This window comes from Ostrea edulis, chromosome 2 (genome assembly GCF_947568905.1).
Source record: "Ostrea edulis chromosome 2, xbOstEdul1.1, whole genome shotgun sequence".
NCBI classification, from domain to species: domain Eukaryota; kingdom Metazoa; phylum Mollusca; class Bivalvia; order Ostreida; family Ostreidae; genus Ostrea; species Ostrea edulis.
In genome coordinates, this window is record NC_079165.1 from 2,601,277 (window position 1) to 2,626,192 (window position 24,916).

Consider the following 24,916-nt stretch of genomic DNA (forward strand, 5'->3'; position numbering starts at 1 on the left):
AACGTTTCAAAATATTTATTGATAATTATTTCTACAAAGTATTGAATATAAATAGACTATCTAAAAGGACATAAATACTCTTCAAACAACACAGAACTACAAAAATATATTACTCCCGACAATCACTTCCAAATTGACATATATACATGTACAATGTATCGCATTTTATAATGTTGACGGAGCTACCATTGGAGCAAGCGCAGCCAAATGTACACATGAGCGGATCTAGAAACATGCAATGATTAAATATTTCAGCATTCACATATAATAATATACAAATTTTTACATGTTTGACCCCCCTCCTTTCATTCTTGTAATACATGTACTTTGAAATCCATTCACAAGACTTGGATTAATCAAGTTGATTATGATCATTTGATGTCAAATGTTTTCATCGACATGTACAATAATGAATTTAGATCCACCACTGCCTCAGTTGTATTATGACATCAAAATGTGGACCGTGGTGTTATGCATCTAATGTCTTGCTCGGTTACATTAGGCCTAAGGCAACTCACCATGTATGGGATCACAAGATTAGGATTAAATAATTTACGGAAGTTTGTCATCTGAGATCAATTATTAATAAAGAGATGTGACTTTGTGAGATATCTACCATTTTTGATAAAGGACTTCTGGGATTGATGAAAAAACATTTTTCTAGAAGCTCCAGGCTGGATGTTTTTGCGACCTTCTGTCAATAGAGATTGCAGTACGAGCCAGCGCTTTGCGCTCGCCTGCTATAATTACTTCTCTTATATATATAAAACAGAATCTGTCACAAATTGGCAGCATCCTTTGATTTAGAATACACAGTACTAGAGTCAAGCAATGCAATTTAATATAAGCGTTATATTTACATGTATATTTGTTAATGCAAACAGACTTCTCAGTATAAGCAGATCAATCGAATTTTTTTTTAGCACCATCAACATAGCAAGAGTAAAAGTCCAGGGAAGTATTTGACCTAGTTTTAGCCGTAAAGTAGGTTACGGTGCACCAATTAAGTTGAAATGTAAAATCAACTTATATTTTTCTGAGAGGATGGTTGCGACTACATTTCAAGGTAATACATGTATCCTTAATGAAAAAAAATCTGGAAAACTGTTTGACCTACTTTTAGCCCTAAAGTAGGTCACATAGCACCAATCCAGATGAAATGCAAACTCACTCTTGCACTTCTTGAGGGAGAAATTGTGACCAAATTTCAACATAGTACATGTACACGCATCTGTTACAGAAAAGTTCAGAAAACATGACCTCAGACGTACTAATGGATGGACCAATCCTGCTGAAATGCCAACTGAAATGCAAAATCACCCTTGCACTTCTTGAGGGAAAAATTGTGAGCAAATTTCAATGCTGTACATGCATCCGTTACAGAAAAAATTCCAAAAAACATGACATCGGACGGACAGATGGTCAGTGCCATAATGTAATACCTCCCATCTGACAACGGACGTATAAAAATAAGTTTCATATTTTTAAGTATAAGTATATAATACAATTTATCAGTATAATAGGAGACTGCACAGTCACATCCAGTTTAGTACAAACATACTTCCAAGTAAATGTATCAAATTGGCAAAACTTATTTTAAAAAAAAAATCACACATCTGTATATTTAATATCTGTCAAAAAGTTTCACTCTATATGCATCATATTCTTCGTAACAAACCATGTATTGATTATATTGCACATAAAAATATATCATAATACTTAATGCATGTTCATGATAATGCAATGATACAAAAATAAATTGATATACCAGTATTCGGGAATCATAATGCCCAGTTTATTTATCCAACAAGCTTAAATCTAGTGAGATGGAAAACTTAACAAGTGAACAGATGGACAGGGGAGGGACAGGTTTCTGATGCCCCCGCATGTACACTGTGAGTATAATTAATAGAGGGACAGGGGAGGGACAGGTTTCTGATGCCCCCGCATGTACACTGTGAGTATAATTAATAGAGGGACAGGGGAGGGACAGGTTTCTGATGCCCCCACACTGTGGGTATAAAGCATGGACCACACATCAGCTGCATTTAGATTTTTTGGGGTATAAAGCATGGACCACATATCAGCTGCATTTAGATTTTTTGTAAAAGTGTATGAGCAAATGATTAGATTGAGGATAGCCTTCCATTCCTGGTGCCTCTCACGAACAGATTTCCCGCGTCCCTTGGCACTCCTTATCGGCATCCGCCATGAAGAGGAGACCGGTACTGCACACACACAGCTGATAAACTACAGGCTTCTGTTGGCTAGGGGCTGGACCAGAGCTGACCTTCAGATTCTTTATAAAGAGCTTGGCGGAGTCCAAAATCTGAAGCAGAATGTAATAGCACTGGAATTCCTATTTATTCGGGAATAATCAATATCGAATTTAACAATGTTAAATAAATCAGAAATCATTGAACTAGGAACAATCTCAAAGGTGAAAGTTTTGGTGACAGGTCTAGGAAATATAAGCATTAAAATACAATCAGATGCTATATATTTTAAAACAGTGCCTCAGCAGGTGTCTCTCTTTTATTTTGTCTACTTTTGTACCAAATACAAAGTCTGCAGACTGAACAAATGCTAGGGTTATACATCCCCTAAATTAATTTCAGCAGACTCTGTTATCTGACCTAAACTGGTACCCTGTTGACCTCGCTTATCTCAAGTACAACAAGTAAACGTCAATTTTTGACTGCCAGGATTTGGGCTGTATTGTTATCTCACGCGTATGGCGAGAGTTCATTTCAAAACAACAACGATGCTAGCTATGATGTCACAGTCTACTACACTACGTTACGAATATCAGTTAAGAAGCACGAGCTTCGAGAAAGCTACAATGGTGCTACCCAATCCATTAAAATCACACTTCTTAGATCCGCGCAATATACTCTGCGCAAGTCTAGTAAGAGTATACGGCGCGGATCTGAGAAGTCTGAATTTAATCAGAGTGCGGTGCTACCATTCGGAACCTCTCCAGTGCGACATGAAAGTCAATTGACCTATGAAATCGGCTCATTTGGGCTAATCAATGTACCGCTGACCAATACCAATCAGCGGGGAACCAGTTTATGACCTGGCTCTGTTACATAAGCTGATTAGCTGAGTGGTTGTTTCCTTTATAGTGTATATGTATCAGGGAGAATACAAAATCCTAATCGTTTTTAAAAAATTCATAAGAGGCCCATAGGCCACATCGCTCACATAAGTCACCTTGACCGTGCATGCTGTTGTTCAGCTATTGTGATTTTAAAAAGATTTTTGGCAATCTTTATTCCCATGAATTTTTTTACCCTATATTGTGGCCCAAACCTAGCCCCACAGGGTTACAATACAACCATGATACAATATCACAAGATAAAATATCATGGTATGAAATTTTCAAAGATGTATCTCTATATTCCCATATAAAAAATTGATCCCCTATCTTACCCCTAAATGGTCATGACTTGAACATACGTCAATCTGCACTACCTGGAGATGCTTGCATATTAATATGAGTATTCATGACCCTGCTATTATGGAGAAGGGTTTTCCTTCATATCCCCTTTTAAAACTTTGATCCCCTATTGTGGCCCCATCCCCCCCCCCCCCCCCCCCTGGGGCCATGACTTGAACAAACTGCACTACCTGGGGATGGCTGCATGTTAATATGAGTATTTATGGCTCTGCTGTATGATTTCTAAAGATATTTCCTATATATTCCTATGTAAAACATTGATCTCCTACTGTGGCCTCACCCTATCCTCAGGGACCACAATTTGAACAAATTTCAATCTGCACTACATGGGAATGCTAACAATCATATTAATTTGATTAATCATGACCTTTTTTTTTCTTGAGAAGATAGTTTAAAGATTTAACCTAATATATCACCATGGAAAACTTTGATCCCCTATTGTAGCCCCACCTTACCCTAAAAAAAGGGGGGAGGGGCATGATTTGAACAAATTTGAATCTACACTATGTCAGGAAACATTGAAATAAATTTAAACTTTTCTGGCCTAGTGGTTCTTAAAAAGATTTTTAAATGGCACCACCCTATTTTCGCCTTTTCTTGATTATCTCCTCTTTGGAGAGAGAGCATGGCCCTTCATTTGCACAAACTTGAATCCCTTTCACCCAAGGATTTGTGTCAAGTTTGATTGAAATTGGCCCTATGATTCTTCAGAAGATTTTTAAAAGATGTCACAAAATTTTTACTAATTCTTGATTATCTTCAAAATGGATATGGCACTTCATTTGAACACACTGAAATCCTCTTTACCCTAGCATGCTTTGTAGAAACTGTTAAAAGTTTACGAACAGACAGACTGACGCCTGACAAAAAGTCATCAGAATAGCTCACTTGAGCTTTCAGCTCATGTGAGGTAAAAATATGCAGACCTTCAGGAGAGAGGTAATATTCAGTACAACCAGTTTTTGTATGAAAATCTAAAACAAAATAATCATTGTAACCCGGCAAAGATACCCTAGTGGTTACTGTAAATTACTTATTTTAAGCGAGTGCTTAATATCATGAAATGACTCGTCGACATTAAATCGCGAGAACATAAATTCGTGAGTGCTCTGCTGATCATTTTTTACATGTATTTTAGCACTATGAAATTAAAAGTAACTAATTCTATTTCACAAGTGAAAGTACACAAAAATAACTCCTTGCGTATATTTAGGAATTTATTATAACCTAGTAAAGACAGTCTTGCGGTTATCTTACAATATAAACTTCATATCAGTGAACCACATTTGCTGGACTAAACGTAAGCGTTTACTATACATACTATGCTGTCTTTTGATCGCATCTGGATTTCCTTTAAACTGTGGATTGTCATGTCTCCTGCTGGGGCCTCTATCCGGATCTCATCTTTGGCATACATGTTAATGGACGTGCTGGGGGCTTCAATCCTGAGGTAATTTTTTTTTTAAAACAATGAAAAATCATTCAAACCTTAAAATACATTTGGCAAAAGATCGATTCTCATGAGTTTCTACATCTTAACGAAAATGTATGCCCTAAATTTAAAAGAATCCGAGTCTAAAGAATGGAATTACTTCAAAGGCTCAGCTCTTGGTCCCCTGATGTTGGGAGTTTCCACCGAACTATTAAATGTCACTTTACTGGACCCTAAAAATAAAAAAAATGTGTGCCTGCTAATTAAAGACATAAATTTTTGAAATATACATGAGGGTATGAACAGCGTGAAGCATTGCTGTTCATACTCTCATGTATTTTCAGAAAAGAAATTTATTTCTTATATTTACATTTTATTTTCATTCCTGTTGGAGAATCCTCAGCCATTGAAATAGTCGTAATATATTTATTAGGATTCACACGCACATTGTTCACATTCATGGGGAAATGGTTATCATTTTAATTAGTAGAGATATCAAACATGAAAACATTGGAAATGTAAATATACACGTATGAAATGCTACACATAAAGTATCAGGTTTATTTTCCTAGATAATTCTATCCCTTGGGGATCCTGGTTAGAATAGGTCCTCAGTACCCCTTGCTTGTCATAAAAGGTGACTAAATGGGGCGGTCCTTTGGCCGAGACCGCAAAAACTGAGGTCCCGTGTCACAGCAGGTGTGGCACGATAAAGATCCCTCTCTGCTCAAAGGCCGTAAGCGCCGAGCATGTGCCTAAATTTTGCAGCCCTTCACCAGCAGTAGTGACGTCCTCATATGAGTGAAAAATTCTCGGGAGGTACGTTAAACAATATTCAATCAATCAATCCTAGATAATTCACAATGCATTGTATCATGTAATCTGTATCACATAATCTGTATTATATCATGTAATCTGTATTGTATAATGTAATCTGTATCATGTAATCTGTATTGTATCATGTAATCTGTATTGTATCATGTAATCTGTATTATATCATGTAATCTGTATCATGTAATCTGTATTGTATCATGTAATCTGTATCATGTAATCTGTATCATGTAATCTGTATTATATCATGTAATCTGTATCATGTAATCTGTATTGTATCATGTAATCTGTATTGTATCATGTAATCTGTATTGTATCATGTAATCTGTATCATGTAATCTGTATTACATCATGTAATCTGTATTACATCATGTAATCTGTATTACATCATGTAATCTGTATTATATCATGTAATCTGTACTGTATCATGTAATCTGTATTGTATCATGTAATCTGTATTGTATCATGTAATCTGTACTGTATCATGTAATCTGTATCATGTAATCTGTATTGTATCATGTAATCTGTATCATGTAATCTGTATTGTATCATGTAATCTGTATTGTATCATGTAATCTGTATTATATCATGTAATCTGTATTGTATCATGTAATCTGTATTGTATCATGTAATCTGTATCATGTAATCTGTATTGTATCATGTAATCTGTATTGTATCATGTAATCTGTATTATATCATGTAATCTGTATTGTATCATGTAATCTGTATTATATTATGTAATCTGTATTGTATCATGTAATCTGTATCATGTAATCTGTATCATGTAATCTGTATCATGTAATCTGTATTGTATCATGTAATCTGTATTGTATCATGTAATCTGTATCATGTAATCTGTATCATGTAATCTGTATTATATCATGTAATCTGTATTGTATCATGTAATCTGTATTATATCATGTAATCTGTATTGTATCACATAATCTGTATTATATTATGTAATCTGTATTGTATCACATAATCTGTATTGTATCATGTAATCTGTATTATATCATGTAATCTGTATTGTATCACATAATCTGTATAGTATTATGTAATCTGTATTATATCATGTAATCTGTATTGTATCACATAATCTGTATTGTATCATGTAATCTGTATCATGTAATCTGTATTATATCATGTAATCTGTATTGTATCATGTAATCTGTATTGTATCATGTAATCTGTATTATATCACATAATCTGTATTGTATCATGTAATCTGTATTATATCACATAATCTGTATTGTATCATGTAATCTGTATCATGTAATCTGTATTGTATCATGTAATCTGTATTGTATCATGTAATCTGTATTGTATCACATAATCTGTATTGTATCATGTAATCTGTATCATGTAATCTGTATTGTATCACATAATCTGTATTATATCATGTAATCTGTATTGTATCATGTAATCTGTATCATGTAATCTGTATCATGTAATCTGTATTATATCATGTAATCTGTATTGTATCATGTAATCTGTATTGTATCACATAATCTGTATTATATCATGTAATCTGTATTGTATCATGTAATCTGTACTGTATCATGTAATCTGTATTATGTAATCTGTATTGTATTATGTAATCTGTATTGTATCATGTAATCTGTACTGTATCATGTAATCTGTATTATGTAATCTGTATTATATCATGTAATCTGTATTGTATCATGTAATCTGTACTGTATCATGTAATCTGTATTATGTAATCTGTATTATATCATGTAATCTGTATTGTATCATGTAATCTGTATCATGTAATCTGTATCATGTAATCTGTATTGTATCATGTAATCTGTATTGTATCATGTAATCTGTATTGTATCATGTAATCTGTATTATGTAATCTGTATCATGTAATCTGTATTGTATCATGTAATCTGTATTATATCATGTAATCTGTATCATGTAATCTGTATTGTATCATGTAATCTGTATTGTATCATGTAATCTGTATCATGTAATCTGTACTGTATCATGTCACATAATCTCGAAATACTTTCTGTTCACTGTCAATATCTTACCTGTGTAATAAACCTCATCCATTTCCATGGCAACCCCTTTGTTCCATACTTTAAACCTCAGTTTGCCTTCACTGTCCACTATCTTAAACTCATCACACTGAGCTTCAACTTTTCCATCACCTTCACAAAAATTTTTAAATCTACCTGTATCATTTGAATTTTTCTTTCATAGCAGCTTACATATTAGTGAAATGTATATGTAATTTGAAGCTTACAGTGAGACACAATGACAAACTCACAAATGAATTATAATCATTGTATTTTGACAAACACAGTAAAAGTGACACATATATAATTGTACAGTAGATTCCTAAACATTCCCGAGGAATTCATTTTCGCATAATTTAGTGAGGAGCACCATTCAAAAAAAAAAATGAAATTCCTCACGTTTATTTTTATAATGCTGAAATACGTGTAAAAGCTCTTAATCATCAGTCCCATCACGATGTTCATACTCTCAAGGTTGATGTCCACCATATTTCACAATACTCGTGTACAGGAATCTAGAGTACTGACCATTAGTAGAATAAGTATAAAGCATTACAAACCAACAAGTAGGGTGCTCGTAATGTTCTTCTTTCCATCTCGAGCCCTCAGCAGAATATCCTTACTGGAGTCAATATACAGAGGTTTGTCCTGCAAAACAAATACACCATTTCACCAACTCCAACAAAATACATAAATAAACATAAACACACGCTATCTTTGAGTACCTTGAACTGGAGAGAGATCTGAATTTTTAACACACCTGAATGGAATGAAAGAATCCATGAAGTATCTGTACTAAAATATACTGTACATAATTTATAAGTATTCGCACACAATCTACCTGTAGTACTGACACACAATCTCCCTGTAGTACTGACACACAATCTCCTTGTAGTACTGACACACAATCTACCTGTAGTACTGACACACAATCTACCTGTAGTACTGACACACAATCTCCCTGTAATACTGACACACAATCTCCCTGTAGTACTGACACACAATCTACCTGTAGTACTGACACACAATCTCCCTGTAGTACTGACACACAATCTACCTGTAGTACTGACACACAATCTCCCTGTAGTACTGACACACAATCTCCCTGTAGTACTGACACACAATCTACCTGTAGTACTGACACACAATCTACCTGTAGTACTGACACACAATCTACCTGTAGTACTGACACACAATCTCCCTGTAATACTGACACACAATCTACCTGTAATACTGACACACAATCTCCCTGTAATACTGACACACAATCTACCTGTAATACTGACACACAATCTACCTGTAATACTGACACACAATCTCCCTGTAGTACTAACACACAATCTCCCTGTAGTACTGACACACAATCTACCTGTAGTACTGACACACAATCTACCTGTAGTACTGACACACAATCTCCCTGTAGTACTGACACATGATGTACCTGTAGTACTGACACACAATCTCCCTGTAGTACTGACACACAATCTACCTGTAATACTGACACACAATCTCCCTGTAATACTGACACACAATCTACCTGTAGTACTGACACACAATCTCCCTGTAGTACTGACACACAATCTACCTGTAGTACTGACACACAATCTCCCTGTAGTACTGACACACAATCTACCTGTAGTACTGACACACAATCTACCTGTAGTACTGACACACAATCTACCTGTAGTACTGACACACAATCTCCCTGTAATACTGACACACAATCTACCTGTAATACTGACACACAATCTCCCTGTAATACTGACACACAATCTACCTGTAATACTGACACACAATCTACCTGTAATACTGACACACAATCTCCCTGTAGTACTAACACACAATCTCCCTGTAGTACTGACACACAATCTACCTGTAGTACTGACACACAATCTACCTGTAGTACTGACACACAATCTCCCTGTAGTACTGACACATGATGTACCTGTAGTACTGACACACAATCTCCCTGTAGTACTGACACACAATCTACCTGTAATACTGACACACAATCTCCTTGTAGTACTGACACACAATTTATCTGTAGTACCGACACACAATCTACCTGTAGTACTAACACACAATCTATCTGTAGTACTAACACACAATCTCCTTGTAGTACTGACACACAATCTCCCTGTAGTACTGACACACAATCTCCCTGTAATACTGACACACAATCTCCCTGTAGTACTGACACACAATCTCCCTGTAGTACTGACACACAATCTACCTGTAGTACTGACACACAATCTCCCTGTAATACTGACACACAATCTCCCTGTAGTACTGACACACAATCTACCTGTAGTACTGACACACAATCTACCTGTAGTACTGACACACAATCTACCTGTAGTACTGACACACAATCTACCTGTAGTACTGACACACAATCTACCTGTAGTACTGACACACAATCTACCTGTAGTACTGACACATGATGTACCTGTAGTACTGACACACAATCTCCCTGTAGTACTGACACACAATCTCCCTGTAGTACTGACACACAATCTCCCTGTAATACTGACACACAATCTCCCTGTAGTACTGACACACAATCTCCCTGTAGTACTGACACACAATCTACCTGTAGTACTGACACACAATCTCCCTGTAATACTGACACACAATCTCCCTGTAGTACTGACACACAATCTACCTGTAGTACTGACACACAATCTCCCTGTAGTACTGACACATGATGTACCTGTAGTACTGACACACAATCTACCTGTAATACTGACACACAATCTACCTGTAGTACTGACACACAATCTACCTGTAGTACTGACACACAATCTCCCTGTAATACTGACACACAATCTACCTGTAGTACTGACACATGATGTACCTGTAGTACTGACACACAATCTCCCTGTAGTACTGACACACAATCTCCCTGAAGTACTGACACACAATCTACCTGTAGTACTGACACACAATCTCCCTGTAATACTGACACACAATCTACCTGTAGTACCAACACACAATCTCCTTGTAGTACTGACACACAATCTCCCTGTAGTACTGACACACAATATCCCTGTAATACTGACACACAATCTACCTGTAGTACTGACACACAATATCCTTGTAGTACTGACACACAATCTACCTGTAGTACTGACACACAATCTCCCTGTAGTACTGACACACAATCTACCTGTAGTACTGACACACAATCTACCTGTAGTACTGACACACAATCTACCTGTAGTACTGACACACAATCTACCTGTAATACTGACACACAATCTCCCTGTAGTACTGACACACAATCTACCTGTAGTACTGACACACAATCTACCTGTAGTACTGACACACAATCTACCTGTAGTACTGACACACAATCTCCCTATAATACTGACACACAATCTCCCTGTAGTACTGACACTTAATCTACCTGTAGTAGCGACACACAATCTACCTGTAGTACTAACACTAGTACTAACACATGACATACCTGCAGTGACTGAATCCTTCCGGTGTATAGTCTGTCTATAAACTCAGCCTCTCCCTCTAGTCTCATTCCATTCTCTGTCATTCTAAATTTCCCCATACCATGCTGAAATAATCAACAATTTCATTAACAATACAGAAGTTCAGAGAGATTTAATAACTGTAAACAAACATTTTTACATGCAGTACTTATTTCCGCTAAGTCCACGTTCACATAAAATTTATGTGATTTCAAACCAATGGACTTAAAGTACATAAGCTATTTTCATGTTAGTTATATGCAACCCAGTAGAATTCTGTACCCACAAACCAAACTAAAAATTCATAACTCCGTAGAAAGAAATATGTCTGCAGTATCATTCTAGACTTATATAATTTACATATGTACACAATGATTGCATTTCAAGTCATTCGGAATTAACATCTTACCACTGAAAAATTTAGAACTCGAAGAATCCAAATCACTAACGCTAAATTTACAATTGTCAACACCATGAGGAATAAAATGAAGACGTAAAGACATCGTTTTCTCCAGCCATAAATTCCGACAGGTTGGTGGTGGTGTCCCCCTTCCTCCTCTTCCATGTTGCTTGTGTGTCCATTGCTAGGACTAGCACGAAGCATACTGAGACGTCTGAAGACTGCAAGTTGTAAAGAATAATGAATGAAACGTCAAGGAATTAATATTGATACAAAAACAAGTTATCCATTATCGTACAGAAGACTGACTATAGTCAGGTCAGGTGTCAGAATAATTCACTATCTTTAATATTGATTAAGAGAAATTAAAATGAACTTATTCAAATGATCTTGAATAGACTTGAAAATGCACATGGCCCATGTAAGAACACACCATGATTCCATTATCAATTGATAAACGTTCCTCTCGAGAATCTTTCACTCATATGAAGATGTCACCTATACTTGGCGCTTAAGACCTTTGAGCATGTAGGGGGGGATCTTTATCATGTCACACCTGCTGTGACATGGGGCCTCGGTTTTTGTGGTCGCCTCTTACGACAAGCAATGAGTACTGAGGATCTATTCTAACCCGGATCCCCACTGGATTATCATTTTAGATAACAACCCTCAGTTATTGTTGAGTTACTATTCAGCATACATTTCTTATTTTCTTCAGTGTTTTTCCCTTATATAACTGAGGTACCAATAAACGGTTCTATTCCCATTGACAAATACTATCGACTTTTCCCAATTCTGTGGCTAAAGAATGCCCAGTAAAAAACTGCCAAGACTTCATAATTTGAGGCTCATAATTCGCTTTGTATGAAACATTCTATAAGTTACACGTAACTAATTCCTTTATTTCTTTTTAAATAGAAAGAAGAGGTCAATAAAAGTGAAGTTCGTTTTTAAAATTGTAAACAACAAATACTACCTTAATTTTTAAAATATGGTTTACTCAGTGTTAAATTTAAAACAAATGCCCTTTGTTGATGCGAAAGAAAATTCCCAATATGTTCTATTTTGATGCTATTTCTCCCAATTGAATGGGTATTGGTAACATTCTCATATGGCAGGGGAAATCAAACCCTGCTGATCTTAATAGGCCTATATCTTTATCAATTAAAATCATATAACACCTAAGTAAATCTAACAGCAAATAAATTGTAAAGATTTCATATATTCAGCAATTTTTAAGACATACATGTATGTAAGTTGACCAACTCACGCGTAAGTCAAGGACTAGTTCTTACGAGAATTTTTTTTTTATATTTTTTTTTAGGAATTTTACATTTACCTCTTATCATGTCGGATTGAAATTTTTTTATCAGATTGCCTGTCAATTCAATCAATAAATATTTCTTAGCAAGAGTTGTTTCTCTTTGATGTACATATATTTTCTGATGCAGGGTTCGAAATTAACATGCCCTGTGACTGGTTAAAAGTCTGGCAGACTGACATACATTTGTTTTAGTTAGTCCGATGGGACTGGTTAATTTTCTAAAGCATCATTTTGGAAAATATACTAACTTATGGAATCTTACACACACTCTGCAGACATCAGATGAACCTGATTCGTAAATATAAATCTCACATAAGTGTTACAATATTGTCTGGGGCATATTGAGTAAAATTCCATTATTTCATATTAATAACATTATAAACGAAACATGTTTAATAATTATTTCTGAAAAACTGGTGAACTGGTAAATTTTTTTGTGGACTAGTTGAAATTATGCCCTATAAGTCCGGCTAGACTGCATGGTGACATAAATAAGAGATAGTTTCAAGCCCTGTGATGTGGCAGTTTTGGACTTTACTACTTACCTGTTGTATTGGACCATTATAACCCACTTTATTTTTCAGCAAAAAACTTTAACGACAATTTCTATCGTCCCAGTTCTTATATAAAGCCTTACAGTGAACAATTCTTCAAAGCGAGACAGCCAGGCATCTACTACCCTTATTCCATTAAATTCTGAAATCGTATCTTGTTCGTTTGTTTTGTCTGTACATTTTATTCTATTTGGGTTAAGAGAATTTCCTGATCGTTTATACACTAAATTCTAATGTGCATTAAAGTTTTCAAAAATTTTATGCAAAACATTGCTAAAAAATTTCCCATTTTTTAAAAATTTTATTAAGGCACTGCAGCTGACAATTCCGAAAATGTAATTTTAACAAACCACAAGGAATTTTAATCTCGAAGATCATGATTTGAACAAATTATATGCATACATAGGCGAGAGAGTACGTATTTTAAACTTTGATAGCAATTTGATAAGAAATTACACCTTTCAGACTATATAGCTAGCTGTTGGTTAAGATTGGCCTATATGAGTAAATCTTGTAAATCAGAAGGTCTGGTACTAAAAACTAAAAGTGAACATCACATCTTTTATATAGATCTATAAATCAAAGTATGTAACAAAATGTACACATAGTAAAATGATTTAAAAATAGAATAAAGCGAACCTCCCCAAGATTCCTATACGATAAATAAAAGTTCTGAACACTGCTGACAGCAGAGAATGCAACAAGTGGGTGACACTTGTGGAAAGTTACATGCAAAACAACAGATTAAGCAATAAATGATTTTAAATCAGTAATTGAAAATGAAAATCGTCCTTTTTACCTTTAACAAACTTTTTTTGTGAAACAAAGCAGCCCCATCCGACTCCAATGATGCTGATTGAAGTCAAACTCGCTTTCATTGGACGGCAGTAGATAGCGATCCATCCAATAAGATCGCTCGTTTAATCCACGTACCTGCAGACGAAACATGGCGACTGTCAACGCGATCTTCCTCGTATTTGCAATATTGTTTGCAGTAATTGGCTCCTTAAACGCTGTTCCTAAAAAGAAAGAGGTAAAGATTACACATTGCATGTTCTCTTCTGAAGCAGATTACGTGGTTTTTACTGAAACAGTTATTTGCCGTACGCGGTATCCGGTTGCAGAGATGAGCCCGAATTTGTTCAGTTGTATCACAGTTCTCTATAATACCATAAATGAATCGACACGTATTTATGATACATATATACGTACACATAGATATCACACAATATGGATATTGCCAATCAGATGTCAATGTTTGTATCATGCACAATCTACCAATAAAAGTCTAAGATGTAAAATTAGGACACCGGTACAGGAAACGGGTTGGGAACAGTTCCCGAACAGCGAGATATTCTCACGAAAACGCGATTAGCCCTCTTTCGTGAGCGCAAATACATTCCCTACAGCCGAGAAATACACCCATGGAGTACATGTCTTTGTGTTTTGCATGAAAAGAAGAAAAAGTGCTAAAATGTCTGATACTTCTGCAAATATATTTATCAAAACAAAAACACTCACAATGTGTATTGGATTTCAGTCTCCTTCCCTATTACGTAGCAAAGTCGATATGAAATTTCTTGACTGCGTTGTCAATTTTATAGAGAGAATCAGTGTTATATGTACGGAATTTGCCATTATTTTCAATCAAAGTAACAAAACATCTGTTTATGGTAATGTTTTAAATACTTTCTTGTTCAAGAGGGACAATCACATTCTAGCGAGATTTTTCGCTATAGGGGAAGTGTTCCCAACCTGGCAACTGTATTCATGTATAGAGTTAAAGTAATATGTTTTACGGCGTGACCGTGTTTGAGGGCGAAGCAAAACAGTTTTGGCATTAGTATCTATATCCTAAACAGGACAAAAACAACCCGAAGTTAGCACGCGGACGGAGCTGTATCAAAGCATCCTAATTTTGGACATTTGATCCGCCTATATATTGAACGCGGGAAATATAACGCAATTGATGTAAACAGTACATTGTGACGTCATATTCAGCGTCGTTATTTAGCAAATTTACAAACATAGCGTTTGAACCACAACAAAAAACATGGCGTTAATCGTGGAGTGATTAGATCTATATATGATTAAGAAAATAAGATTTACATGCTTTTACGGATTTTATGTAACATCTCAGAACGACATGAACTAGGGTAGACGATATTCAAAATGGAGGAATACATGTCCACACGCTAATATTCGAATCGACGCCATTGGTACCAAACTTTTCAAGTTCCATAGGTATGGTTTAATTTTTCATTATTTTCCTATATTTCCCTTTTAAACATGTATATACGTGTTACCTATAGGGAGAGCTCCGCTCTCAGGGCCCTTTGGGCCGTGAGAGGGCTTCGCCCTCTATAATCTGTGTTACAGAATGGACTTTCTCAAGTCAGATGTGAAATCGCAGTTTATTGATAAAAATCCCTGTGTAGTACAACATAGTGACTGTATTGGAGAATGCACATTTTAAAATTTCAAACTGTTTGATGAAGAATATTTAGATATAATGTATTCTGTGAGTTAAAAACTGTCTGTCTGTGTTCCCATTGTTTTCCCCTGCAACTGTGAACACAATATATATATATATATATATATATATATATATATATATATATATATATATATATATATATAAAGCACTAAATAATCACAACTAGGCACTGAAAACCCCCGCCCCAGCCCGGGTCGAACCAGCGACGCACGGCACCCACCGCCCAGCAAGACTGCCAAACCAGCGCGCAAGTCCACTCAGCCACAACGACTTCCCTAGGAAAGGAAGCTTTGTTATGCTCCTAAAGCGCTACTTATACACACTGATGCAATCCCACACAGTCGCTGTGTCATTCAGTGTTTAAGATATTTTATAAGGAGAGTGGATCTCTCGATGCAATTGTATAGAATATTTAATATAAAGCACAAACAAACAATTATAACACCCAATCTTACGTTTACCCCTAGGATCTAAACGATCCTATATAGGATATATAGGATCTATATATATATATATATGTGTGTGTGTGTGTGTACTTTAGTCAGATTGTTTGAATCATATACAATAACAGTCCTTTTTATATTTAACAAACTTTTTTTATGAAAGAAACTTAAAGTAGCCCCATTTGACTCTAATGATAATGAAAGAAGATGTGACAATAGCATGGTCTATATGTAACATATAAATACCATAACATGTCATGGTCAGTGGAGAACTGTACAAAAATTGTGTTTCATCACAATTACTAGCTGTGTTGTAAATGGAAGGTTTTTATAAGGGGTGGAGCTGTAGCTCTCTGATCTGTCCCAATATTTCTCAGAGAGCTACAGATCTGCAGCTACACAAGACAGCTGAAATTATTCAATTCAGTCCACTGTAGAAATTTGGGGATTTACTAGTTAGTGTGTTTGCACCTGTGTTATACCAAATTAGGAAACAATGCGTTGTTGACTGAATAGAATAATGCAATAGCTGATTGTGATGAAGAATTCAGTGAATGACTTGTTCAGAGCGGTCACAGTGATGTTAGAGTGGTTATATGCCTATATATGTGTACAATGCATGATTCAGTGAATGACTTGTTGGAGCAGTCACAGTGATCTTAGAGTGGTTATATGCCTATATATGTGTACAATGCATGATTCCCATTTTAGGACTCTCTAGGAGAGAAGGTCAGCCAGCTGACAGAATGGAACAACAAGAAAGCAGTCATCCGAATGAATGGAGATAAATTCAGACAGTATGTGAAAACAGCTCCCCGGAATTACTCAGTAGTGGTCATGCTGACTGCCCTCCAACCCCAGAGACAGTGCTCCGTGTGCAGGTAATTCTACCATGGAAGAACCCTTGCAAAGTTGATAAGATGGGGGCACATTTAAAAGTGGCAAGAAATGAAATATACAGCATTCATGATGTTCATCTGTCATAGTCAAAACATTTAACATCACAGTGCGACGGGCAGATGCAAACTCTGTGCGGTTTGATAAGATCTAAGCTTATTGCCGAGCATGGGTGGGAACATTTTTTTCAGCATGGACTCCCTTGTTATATACATGTATACTTAATAATTCTTTATTGCGAAAGATATACATCTTATAGCATTATAACAAAATTGAACATGCATAATAATTACAACAAAACTGAAAATAAACATTCAATTGATACAAATACACTGTGTTCTTAAAAAAATCAACTTTACAAATATGCTTTTAAAAATTCAATTCAACCACACATTTGACCCATATACTCATTAAAAACCACGCATGTGACCCGTATACTCATTAATTGAATTTTTAAAAGTTGATCTTGCGCCTGAAATGGAAGCTAAAAGTTGATTAAAATCAGGAACAGCAGTTTTTGCAAGCCTATTACCTGCTCATTGTTTTATGATCAGCTAGATGGCTTACTGATAATTATGTTCCCCTTGGTTTTAATTCCTTATAGACCTCATCCTTTCGTTTTGAATACGTTTTACCAAATGTTTAACATTATAACAGGACCACAATGTAAACTAGTCATTTGTACTAATTGTGCTATCCTGTCTAAATTAAAGAATTTATTATTATAATTCATTAATGCAATAATAGTAAAACTGAGTGAGTGGATTGAAAATCAACATAGAAATTGGAATTTCAATCCCATGTTTTCAAGGGAGTCAATGTTCGCACCTGTGCACAGTGATAAGCTTAGATCTTTTCAATCCACGCTGCGTTAATTAGCATCTGTCCATCGCACTGTGACGTCAAATGTTTTGACTGTAACGGATGAACATCACAAATACTGTATATTTCATTTCTTGCCACTTAATGTGCCCCCGTCTTAATGTGCAGATGAGAAACTATTAACAAGTCTTAAAATGGTGTACAAAAGCATGATATATTTATATACAAACTGTGATTAAACATGAGTTGGTATATACATGTAAAAGACATGAATCAGGGTATAAATACAAGATGATGTAGTTAAACATGATTCAATTCTAAATAACATATATGGAAGCGTGGTCACTGAATGGTAACCTACACCATACTTTATTGCAGCCATCAAATATTAGTGCTAAAAACACAAAGTAATCAACAGATGGAAAATCCAATAGGATTTTTGAGGAATTATTCATTGAAACACTTTAATATGATTGTTAAGGCATATTATTGCTATGTTACCATTATTTCAACTTTGGCTTATCATATGCTACCTGTCATCACTAATGAATGATGTAACATTTGGTCGCAGCTTCGCAGGTGAAAAATGCAACTAAATACTATAGATTCCTAATATTGTGCGAATACTTATAAATCAGGTGTTTCTACCTGTAAGGACTAATGTTGTAGTGTTTATTGATCTACCAACCAACAAATGTTAAGTATTGATTACAATGTACATTGTCCCAGCATAACACCAGTGAATACAACAGATTGTTCTTGATGAATGAAAATCCTTACATCGATATTTATCACATAGAATAAATTACAAAATATAGATCTTAATGTAGGATTGTGAAACTGATAGCTTGCTCAAAGATTTTCACCTCCTTGATAATCTATGATACATGGACTATCTTTATTGCAGAAAATAATTTGTCAAAACTTCACTTTAATTTTGGCCTTTTTACAGGGCCAATTTTAATCCTTTGTGGGCCTACTTCTTTGTGAAATTCAGAACACCAGGGCATTGTGGGACCTGTCCTAAATTTAGCCTTTACCTTTCAGACACGCTAAGAGCATTGTGGAAGCTCAATGTCTCAGATTTTATGTTTACCTTTCAAACAAGCAAACGACGAGTACACGATTCTGGCTAATTCCTTTTTATCTTTATGTTTCAGACAAACTAATGATGAGTACACGATTCTGGCTAATTCCTGTTCATGTGTATGTTTCAGACAAGCTAATGACGAGTACACAATTCTGGCTAATTCCTGTTTATGTTTATGTTTCAGACAAGCTAATGATGAGTACACAATTCTGGCTAATTCCTGGCGGTACTACCAGCAGTATTCTAACAAGCTGTTTTTTGCTATGGTGGACTATGATGAAGGCTCGGATGTGTTCTCTGCAGTAAGTGATGGGAATGTACATCTTAGGATTTAAAACATACACTAAAACTGGTTCATATGGAATAAGGCACACTTAGACTGGTTCATAAGGAATAACACACACTAAAACGGGTTCTTAAAGGACATATCTCATGTTTTTAAAGTATACAATATTACATGCATTTTGTCTTCTTTATGCTTATACTAATTAATTCTAATAGTTTGTTCGCCGAAATTTTGCGATAATTAACCACAATACAGACTTAAATCTAAGCCCCGATTTCAAAAAGTCAAGTTAATTAGGTAGGTAGTCACGTGGTACAGTGACGTCAAATGCACCCTTCGGATTGTGAAAGTACTGCGAGATATTATTAAAAACTCAACTATTAGGGGCCTAATTAATTTACCATGGGCAACATTTAAATCGATGTTGATAAATTGTCCGAGTTTTATATGTGTTCGCCACCAGTGCACACATATAACGATGTAAATACCCAAATATAGCGAGTAAAGCGTGTATGAAATCGGTAAAATTGTGAGTAAATAATGTTTATATGGGTCGCTGTCTATAAACTGTTTGGGGATGTTATTCCTTTATACATCTGTGATTGGCGCTGTTTTTCTAAAATAAACAGTGCAATCATTATTTATTTTTGGATTAGACAAATTATGATACGTTAAATTGTTGACAACTAGGCCCTATGCCAAGCTATTGTCACGCGTGCATTTCGGAAAGAAAGAAAAAGACAACACACACACAAATCATAAAAATATTCAAATTTAAAGTGGTAATCACATTATTTTATTTTGATAAAGCAATCTTATTACTATTTTTGAATTGTGATCTGCACGTCTGTAGGAAGTACGAAGTGGGAGCATGGCGTTATAGCCTACTGACACACTCAAGATGCTACGAGTTCAATAAAGAAATAATTTTATAATTCAATTTAAAGTTAGGAAATACAATATTCTATTATTTGTATAATTAAAAGTTCAATTATTTTGTATCTTTATTTTTTGTTGTTGTAAATCTACCAGTTGGTAGAAGTTACATTGTACAGTGTTGTATCGTCGATATATGTTGTTACAAGGTGAAGGTCAGTTGATCCGAGTGTGTATTGAATTTGAAGAGCAAAACAGAATGTATGCTATAGGCCTACCAGTGCTTATAGCTTCGATATATCCATTTTCTCGCAGTTTATCAGGGTCTCTGTCCAAGCGATGTTTGAAAAAGTGACTGGGTGTGTTTTTTAAGGTAAAGTTCTTGCTCCAACAAAAAAATTATCCACGTCTTTTTTCTCATACCTTCCTTCGAAAAATTGAAAAATACTCAGTCTAAATCCTTTCTACCGACAACTAGTACACCCGAGCATGGCACAAAACATCTTAATGCATTATTATTTACAAGCCGTTAACGTGACAATTAGTTTTTTGTCGATTAAATCTAATCTGTTTATGAAATGACTAATAGATGGTTTCAAACCCGAGGGCGCATATGACGTCACACAAAATGGCGCGTAAACTAGCAAAAGAAAATATGCATATCGCAAGATTTGAATTTCATCGCTTTCAAACTCGAAAACTACGCAAAATATTTCATTTAAAACACATTTAAAGTAGTTTTAGGCATAAAAAGAGTTAATTTTGCTGAAAAAATGAAAAAGTTTAGAAACATGTGTTGTGTCCTTTAAGGAGTAATGCACACTAAAACGGGTTTGTAAGGAATAATGCTCACTAAAACAGGTTTGTAAGGAATAATGCTCACTAAAACTGGTTCTTAAGGAATAACGCACACTGGTTCATAAGGAGTAACGCACACTAAAACTGGTTCATAAGGTTTACGCACACTAAAACTGGTTCATAAGGAGTAACGCACACTAAAACTGGTTCATGAGGAATAACGCACACTAAAACTGGTTCATAAGGAATAACACACACTAAAACTGGTTCAAAAGGAATGTTGCCCTAACAATATCTTCATTTTATTGAAAAAATATGATTTTTATATGTATAAATAAATAAAGGTGATGTACAAATATATTAATTATTTTTTTCAAATATTAACAATACAATGTGCATGTGTATTATGTATATTGTCTGCTATAGAGATAAATATATCAAGCCTATTCTTATTTATATGTACCGGTATAAAGTATAATGAACTTCCCTTTATACATGTATATTGATACAAGGAATCTTGTTTATTTGGTTGTATGTGATCATTTAAGTGTAGGTAGCACCAGGAGTTTGTCATGGGCAAGGTATTATATATCTAAGGAGTTGTATTACTTTTCTAGATGAAGCTCAACACAGCTCCAGTTTTTATGCATTTTCCCGCTAAAAACAAGCCCAAGAAAGGGGACACCATGGACATTCACAGGTTTGTTTGTAAACACAAGTAATACAACCTCCATTCATCCACACACCAGTGCTTGCTCCTCACATATCAAGATGTCCTGCAGCCTTCAAGACAGTTACACATTTTTTTGACATTAGTTCAATTATTTTCCTCCACTACTTGTACAAATTAGGCTTTAGAGAATAAACTGTGTTGTAAATGATGTATGCATATTCAAAATCAAGTGATACATCTTATGTTATGATAGAAATGAAATACAAATATATAGTACAATAGAATTAAGGGTATTTATTACTTTGTCGATGGTCTATAGTAAATCAGTGAGGTCTATTTGAAACTAATCATCTCTAGTCTATACTACAGCCCTTTGTTTTTACAGAGTTGGATTTTCTGCTGAACAGATTGCTAAGTGGGTCGCTGAGAGAACAGACATAAATGTAAGCTGCAGAATGCTGTGCTAAACATTTCAGAATCTGTATTTATTAAAAGATAACAATGATACAAGGATAGTAAATTAATACTGAAGTATAGAAAATAAGTCCAGAATTTGTTACAGATACATAAAGAGTGAAGAGTTATCAATCTTCTCTTTAGATGGGAAGCACACTTAGTAGTTTGAAAGTTGTATAGCACTCATACCTGTAGATGTGTACTGTACCTTAATCAGAGTGTTCTAAGTACAGTCTAATCCACTTATATTGAAGTCACTTATATTGAATTATCTGTTATACTGAAGTAAAAATATCCCCAGTAACATTATATAGTTCAACATCTGTTATTTTAAACTTAGAATATAATTAACAATTTAGGTCAGTCCTCTGAATTTCAATATTTCTGGAGTAGACTGTACATTTTAGGTCGGTCCTCTGAATTTCAATATTTCTGGAGTAGACTGTACATTTTAGGTTGGTCCTCTGAATTTCAATATCTCTGGAGTAGACTGTACATTTTGTATACAGTTTAATCTCTCTGTAAAAACGGTGTCTTCTTTTCCTCCAGATCCGGGTGTTCAGACCCCCGAACTACTCGGGGACCATGGCTTTGGCCCTGCTGTTTGCACTCATCGGAGGACTCCTGTACTTGAAGAGGAACAACCTAGAATTTCTGTACAATAAAACTGTGTGGGGAGTTTTAGCCTTGGTATGTAATTCAGAATTTCTGTACGTCGGATTTTATGTCACATTTAACGGTCAATGTTTTCATAACATGATGTGGTGTTTACTTCATATTTCAGTTTGTGATTTTCGCCATGACTTCCGGGCAGATGTGGAACCACATTAGAGGACCACCTGTGATGCACAAAAACCCATCCACTGGACAGATTGTATGTACAAAGTCATCGGTGACGGTCAAGTTTCTAATCTGGAATTTCCTGAATTATTGAATCAAGTTTTGTGGGGGTTTTTTTTGGCATGATGAAAATTAACAAGGATAAACTTCTATTTCACAACTTTTGTAAGAAGCGATGTTTGAAGGCAATTTCTAGGCAATAGTGTGAAAGACTAATTTGCTTGGTGCTCAAAACTTTTCAGCAAGTGTGAAGTATACAAACTTCATATACATGTATGATTCAATACTTCTGTCAGTTGAATCTCTCAACTAAAATTGCCCACTGAAATCAATATACCTCTGAATAATCCTCATTTAATGCGAATTTTAAAGGTATTAATTTACCAAAAGAAGAATAGTTTTGTAATGATGAAATATTAGTGTGTCAATTTAAAAAAGTTGTGCTTTTAAAACAATGTTTGTATGGTGATTGCATGACTTTTTTTTCTATTTCTACAGAATTACATTCATGGCAGCAGCCAGGGGCAGTTTATTGCAGAAACTTACATAGTGTTTTTCTTAAGTATCCTTACTAACAACAAGGGCTGTCCATGGTAAAGGTTTTCTATTGGGTTGCTTGGTTTACTGTAAAATCACCTATCAACGTGGGGTAAAATTTTCATGGTTCAAGTAAAAATATCTTGTTTGTGGGGGGTATTGATTTCGTAGATAAAGAGTTTTAATTCATATTCTCCTGGGTTTGAACTCGTGGAAGTGTCAGTAACACAAATACAACAGAAATCAAACCGCGATGAAAATTTGTGATTTTGCAGTGTGTGGTTGATCTTTTTTATATACTTTTATCCTGTGCACAAGATAATGACTATTTTTAGCTTTGACACCTGAGCTACATGTAGCAACACAGGAGGAAGAGTTTTTCTGATCAAATTTCCAACAATGGTCATCTGTCAGTAAATATGATATTTCAACAAGTTAGAGGTCGTTTTTAGTTACAGTAAAGGGATTTCAATTAATTTTGTATATTCTTTTGTATATTCCTGTACATGTCCCGTATATACATGTGTATGTAAACTCACAGGGGGGGGGGGGGGGGGGGGGGGGTGTGTGTGGGGTGGGAGTAATTATGCACACAAACACTAGGTATATAAACTCATAATGGGGAGGGGTAATTATTAAATCGTGATGAATGGATTGAGGCCTTCCCATGAGTTGTAGTTGAAAAAAAAGCAACATGCTAATGATTGTTTTTATATGCCCGTCTTTAGATGGGACGTATTGTGGTACAGTGATGTCTGTCCGTCCGTCCGTTTGTCCGTCCGTCCGTTCGGGGTTTTCTCTTTATAATTTCATTTCCCTTTCACATATCATGCTGAAACTTGCTGTGTAGCTTCTTTGTGGGTCACTCTAAATCATACTGCAATTTTGATCCATTTCTACCTTTTTTCCAGGAGTTTTTCCCCTTTATTTATTTTTAGAAGATGACCACTATTGATTTTGAGATCACATGGTCAAAGGTCAAGGGTCAAACTGGACATAAGAATATAATGTCCGCTCAATATCTTGAGAACCCTTTGCTTGACAGACATCAAACTTAGTACACTGGTATATCTTCAGGAGAAGATGACTCCTATTGATTTGAGGTCACATGATCAAAGGTCAAGGGTCAAACTAGACATGGAAATATACTGTCTGCTCAGTATCTTGAGAACCCTTTTCTTGACAGAC

At 35.3% G+C, this 24,916-nt stretch overlaps 2 protein-coding genes across 3 annotated transcripts in view; one reads left to right on the forward strand and one right to left on the reverse strand.

The window, feature by feature from the left end:
- Nucleotides 1-14,409, reverse strand: LOC125679955 (delta-sarcoglycan-like). Its single transcript, XM_056157287.1, has 8 exons — nt 14,313-14,409; nt 11,645-11,856; nt 11,220-11,321; nt 8,311-8,398; nt 7,763-7,882; nt 5,056-5,128; nt 4,785-4,908; nt 1-2,329 (listed from the first exon to the last, which is right to left on the reverse strand). Exons 1-8 carry the CDS (start codon nt 14,389-14,391, stop codon nt 2,162-2,164), a joined length of 966 nt encoding a protein of 321 aa, XP_056013262.1. The 5' UTR covers nt 14,392-14,409; the 3' UTR covers nt 1-2,161.
- The window catches only part of LOC125679947 (tumor suppressor candidate 3-like), a 14,364-nt gene continuing 3,842 nt past the window's right edge, over nt 14,395-24,916 (forward strand). The window contains exons 1-8 of one of the 2 annotated variants that reach the window (XM_048919397.2): nt 14,395-14,546; nt 17,165-17,334; nt 19,447-19,564; nt 21,840-21,922; nt 22,281-22,338; nt 22,901-23,041; nt 23,136-23,225; nt 23,690-23,753. In XM_048919397.2, the coding sequence (XP_048775354.2) occupies nt 14,460-14,546; nt 17,165-17,334; nt 19,447-19,564; nt 21,840-21,922; nt 22,281-22,338; nt 22,901-23,041; nt 23,136-23,225; nt 23,690-23,753 (811 nt within the window). In that variant the 5' untranslated portion in view covers nt 14,395-14,459. Of the gene's footprint in view, nt 14,547-17,164; nt 17,335-19,389; nt 19,565-21,839; nt 21,923-22,280; nt 22,339-22,900; nt 23,042-23,135; nt 23,226-23,689; nt 23,754-24,916 lie in introns of both variants that reach the window. The other variant, XM_056157286.1, reaches the window with a different exon arrangement.

Bases quoted from the DNA above. Each gene is read 5' to 3' on its own strand.
- LOC125679955 (XM_056157287.1), bottom strand. From the start codon at position 14,391: ATGAAAGCGAGTTTGACTTCAATCAGCATCATTGGAGTCGGATGGGGC. The intron at 8,399-11,219 runs GTATGTCATGTG...TTTGTTTTGCAG, and splicing joins GAAGGATTCAGTCACTGCAG to GACAAACCTCTGTATATTGA. The intron at 7,883-8,310 runs GTTTGTAATGCT...ATTTTTGTGAAG, and splicing joins TACGAGCACCCTACTTGTTG to GTGATGGAAAAGTTGAAGCT.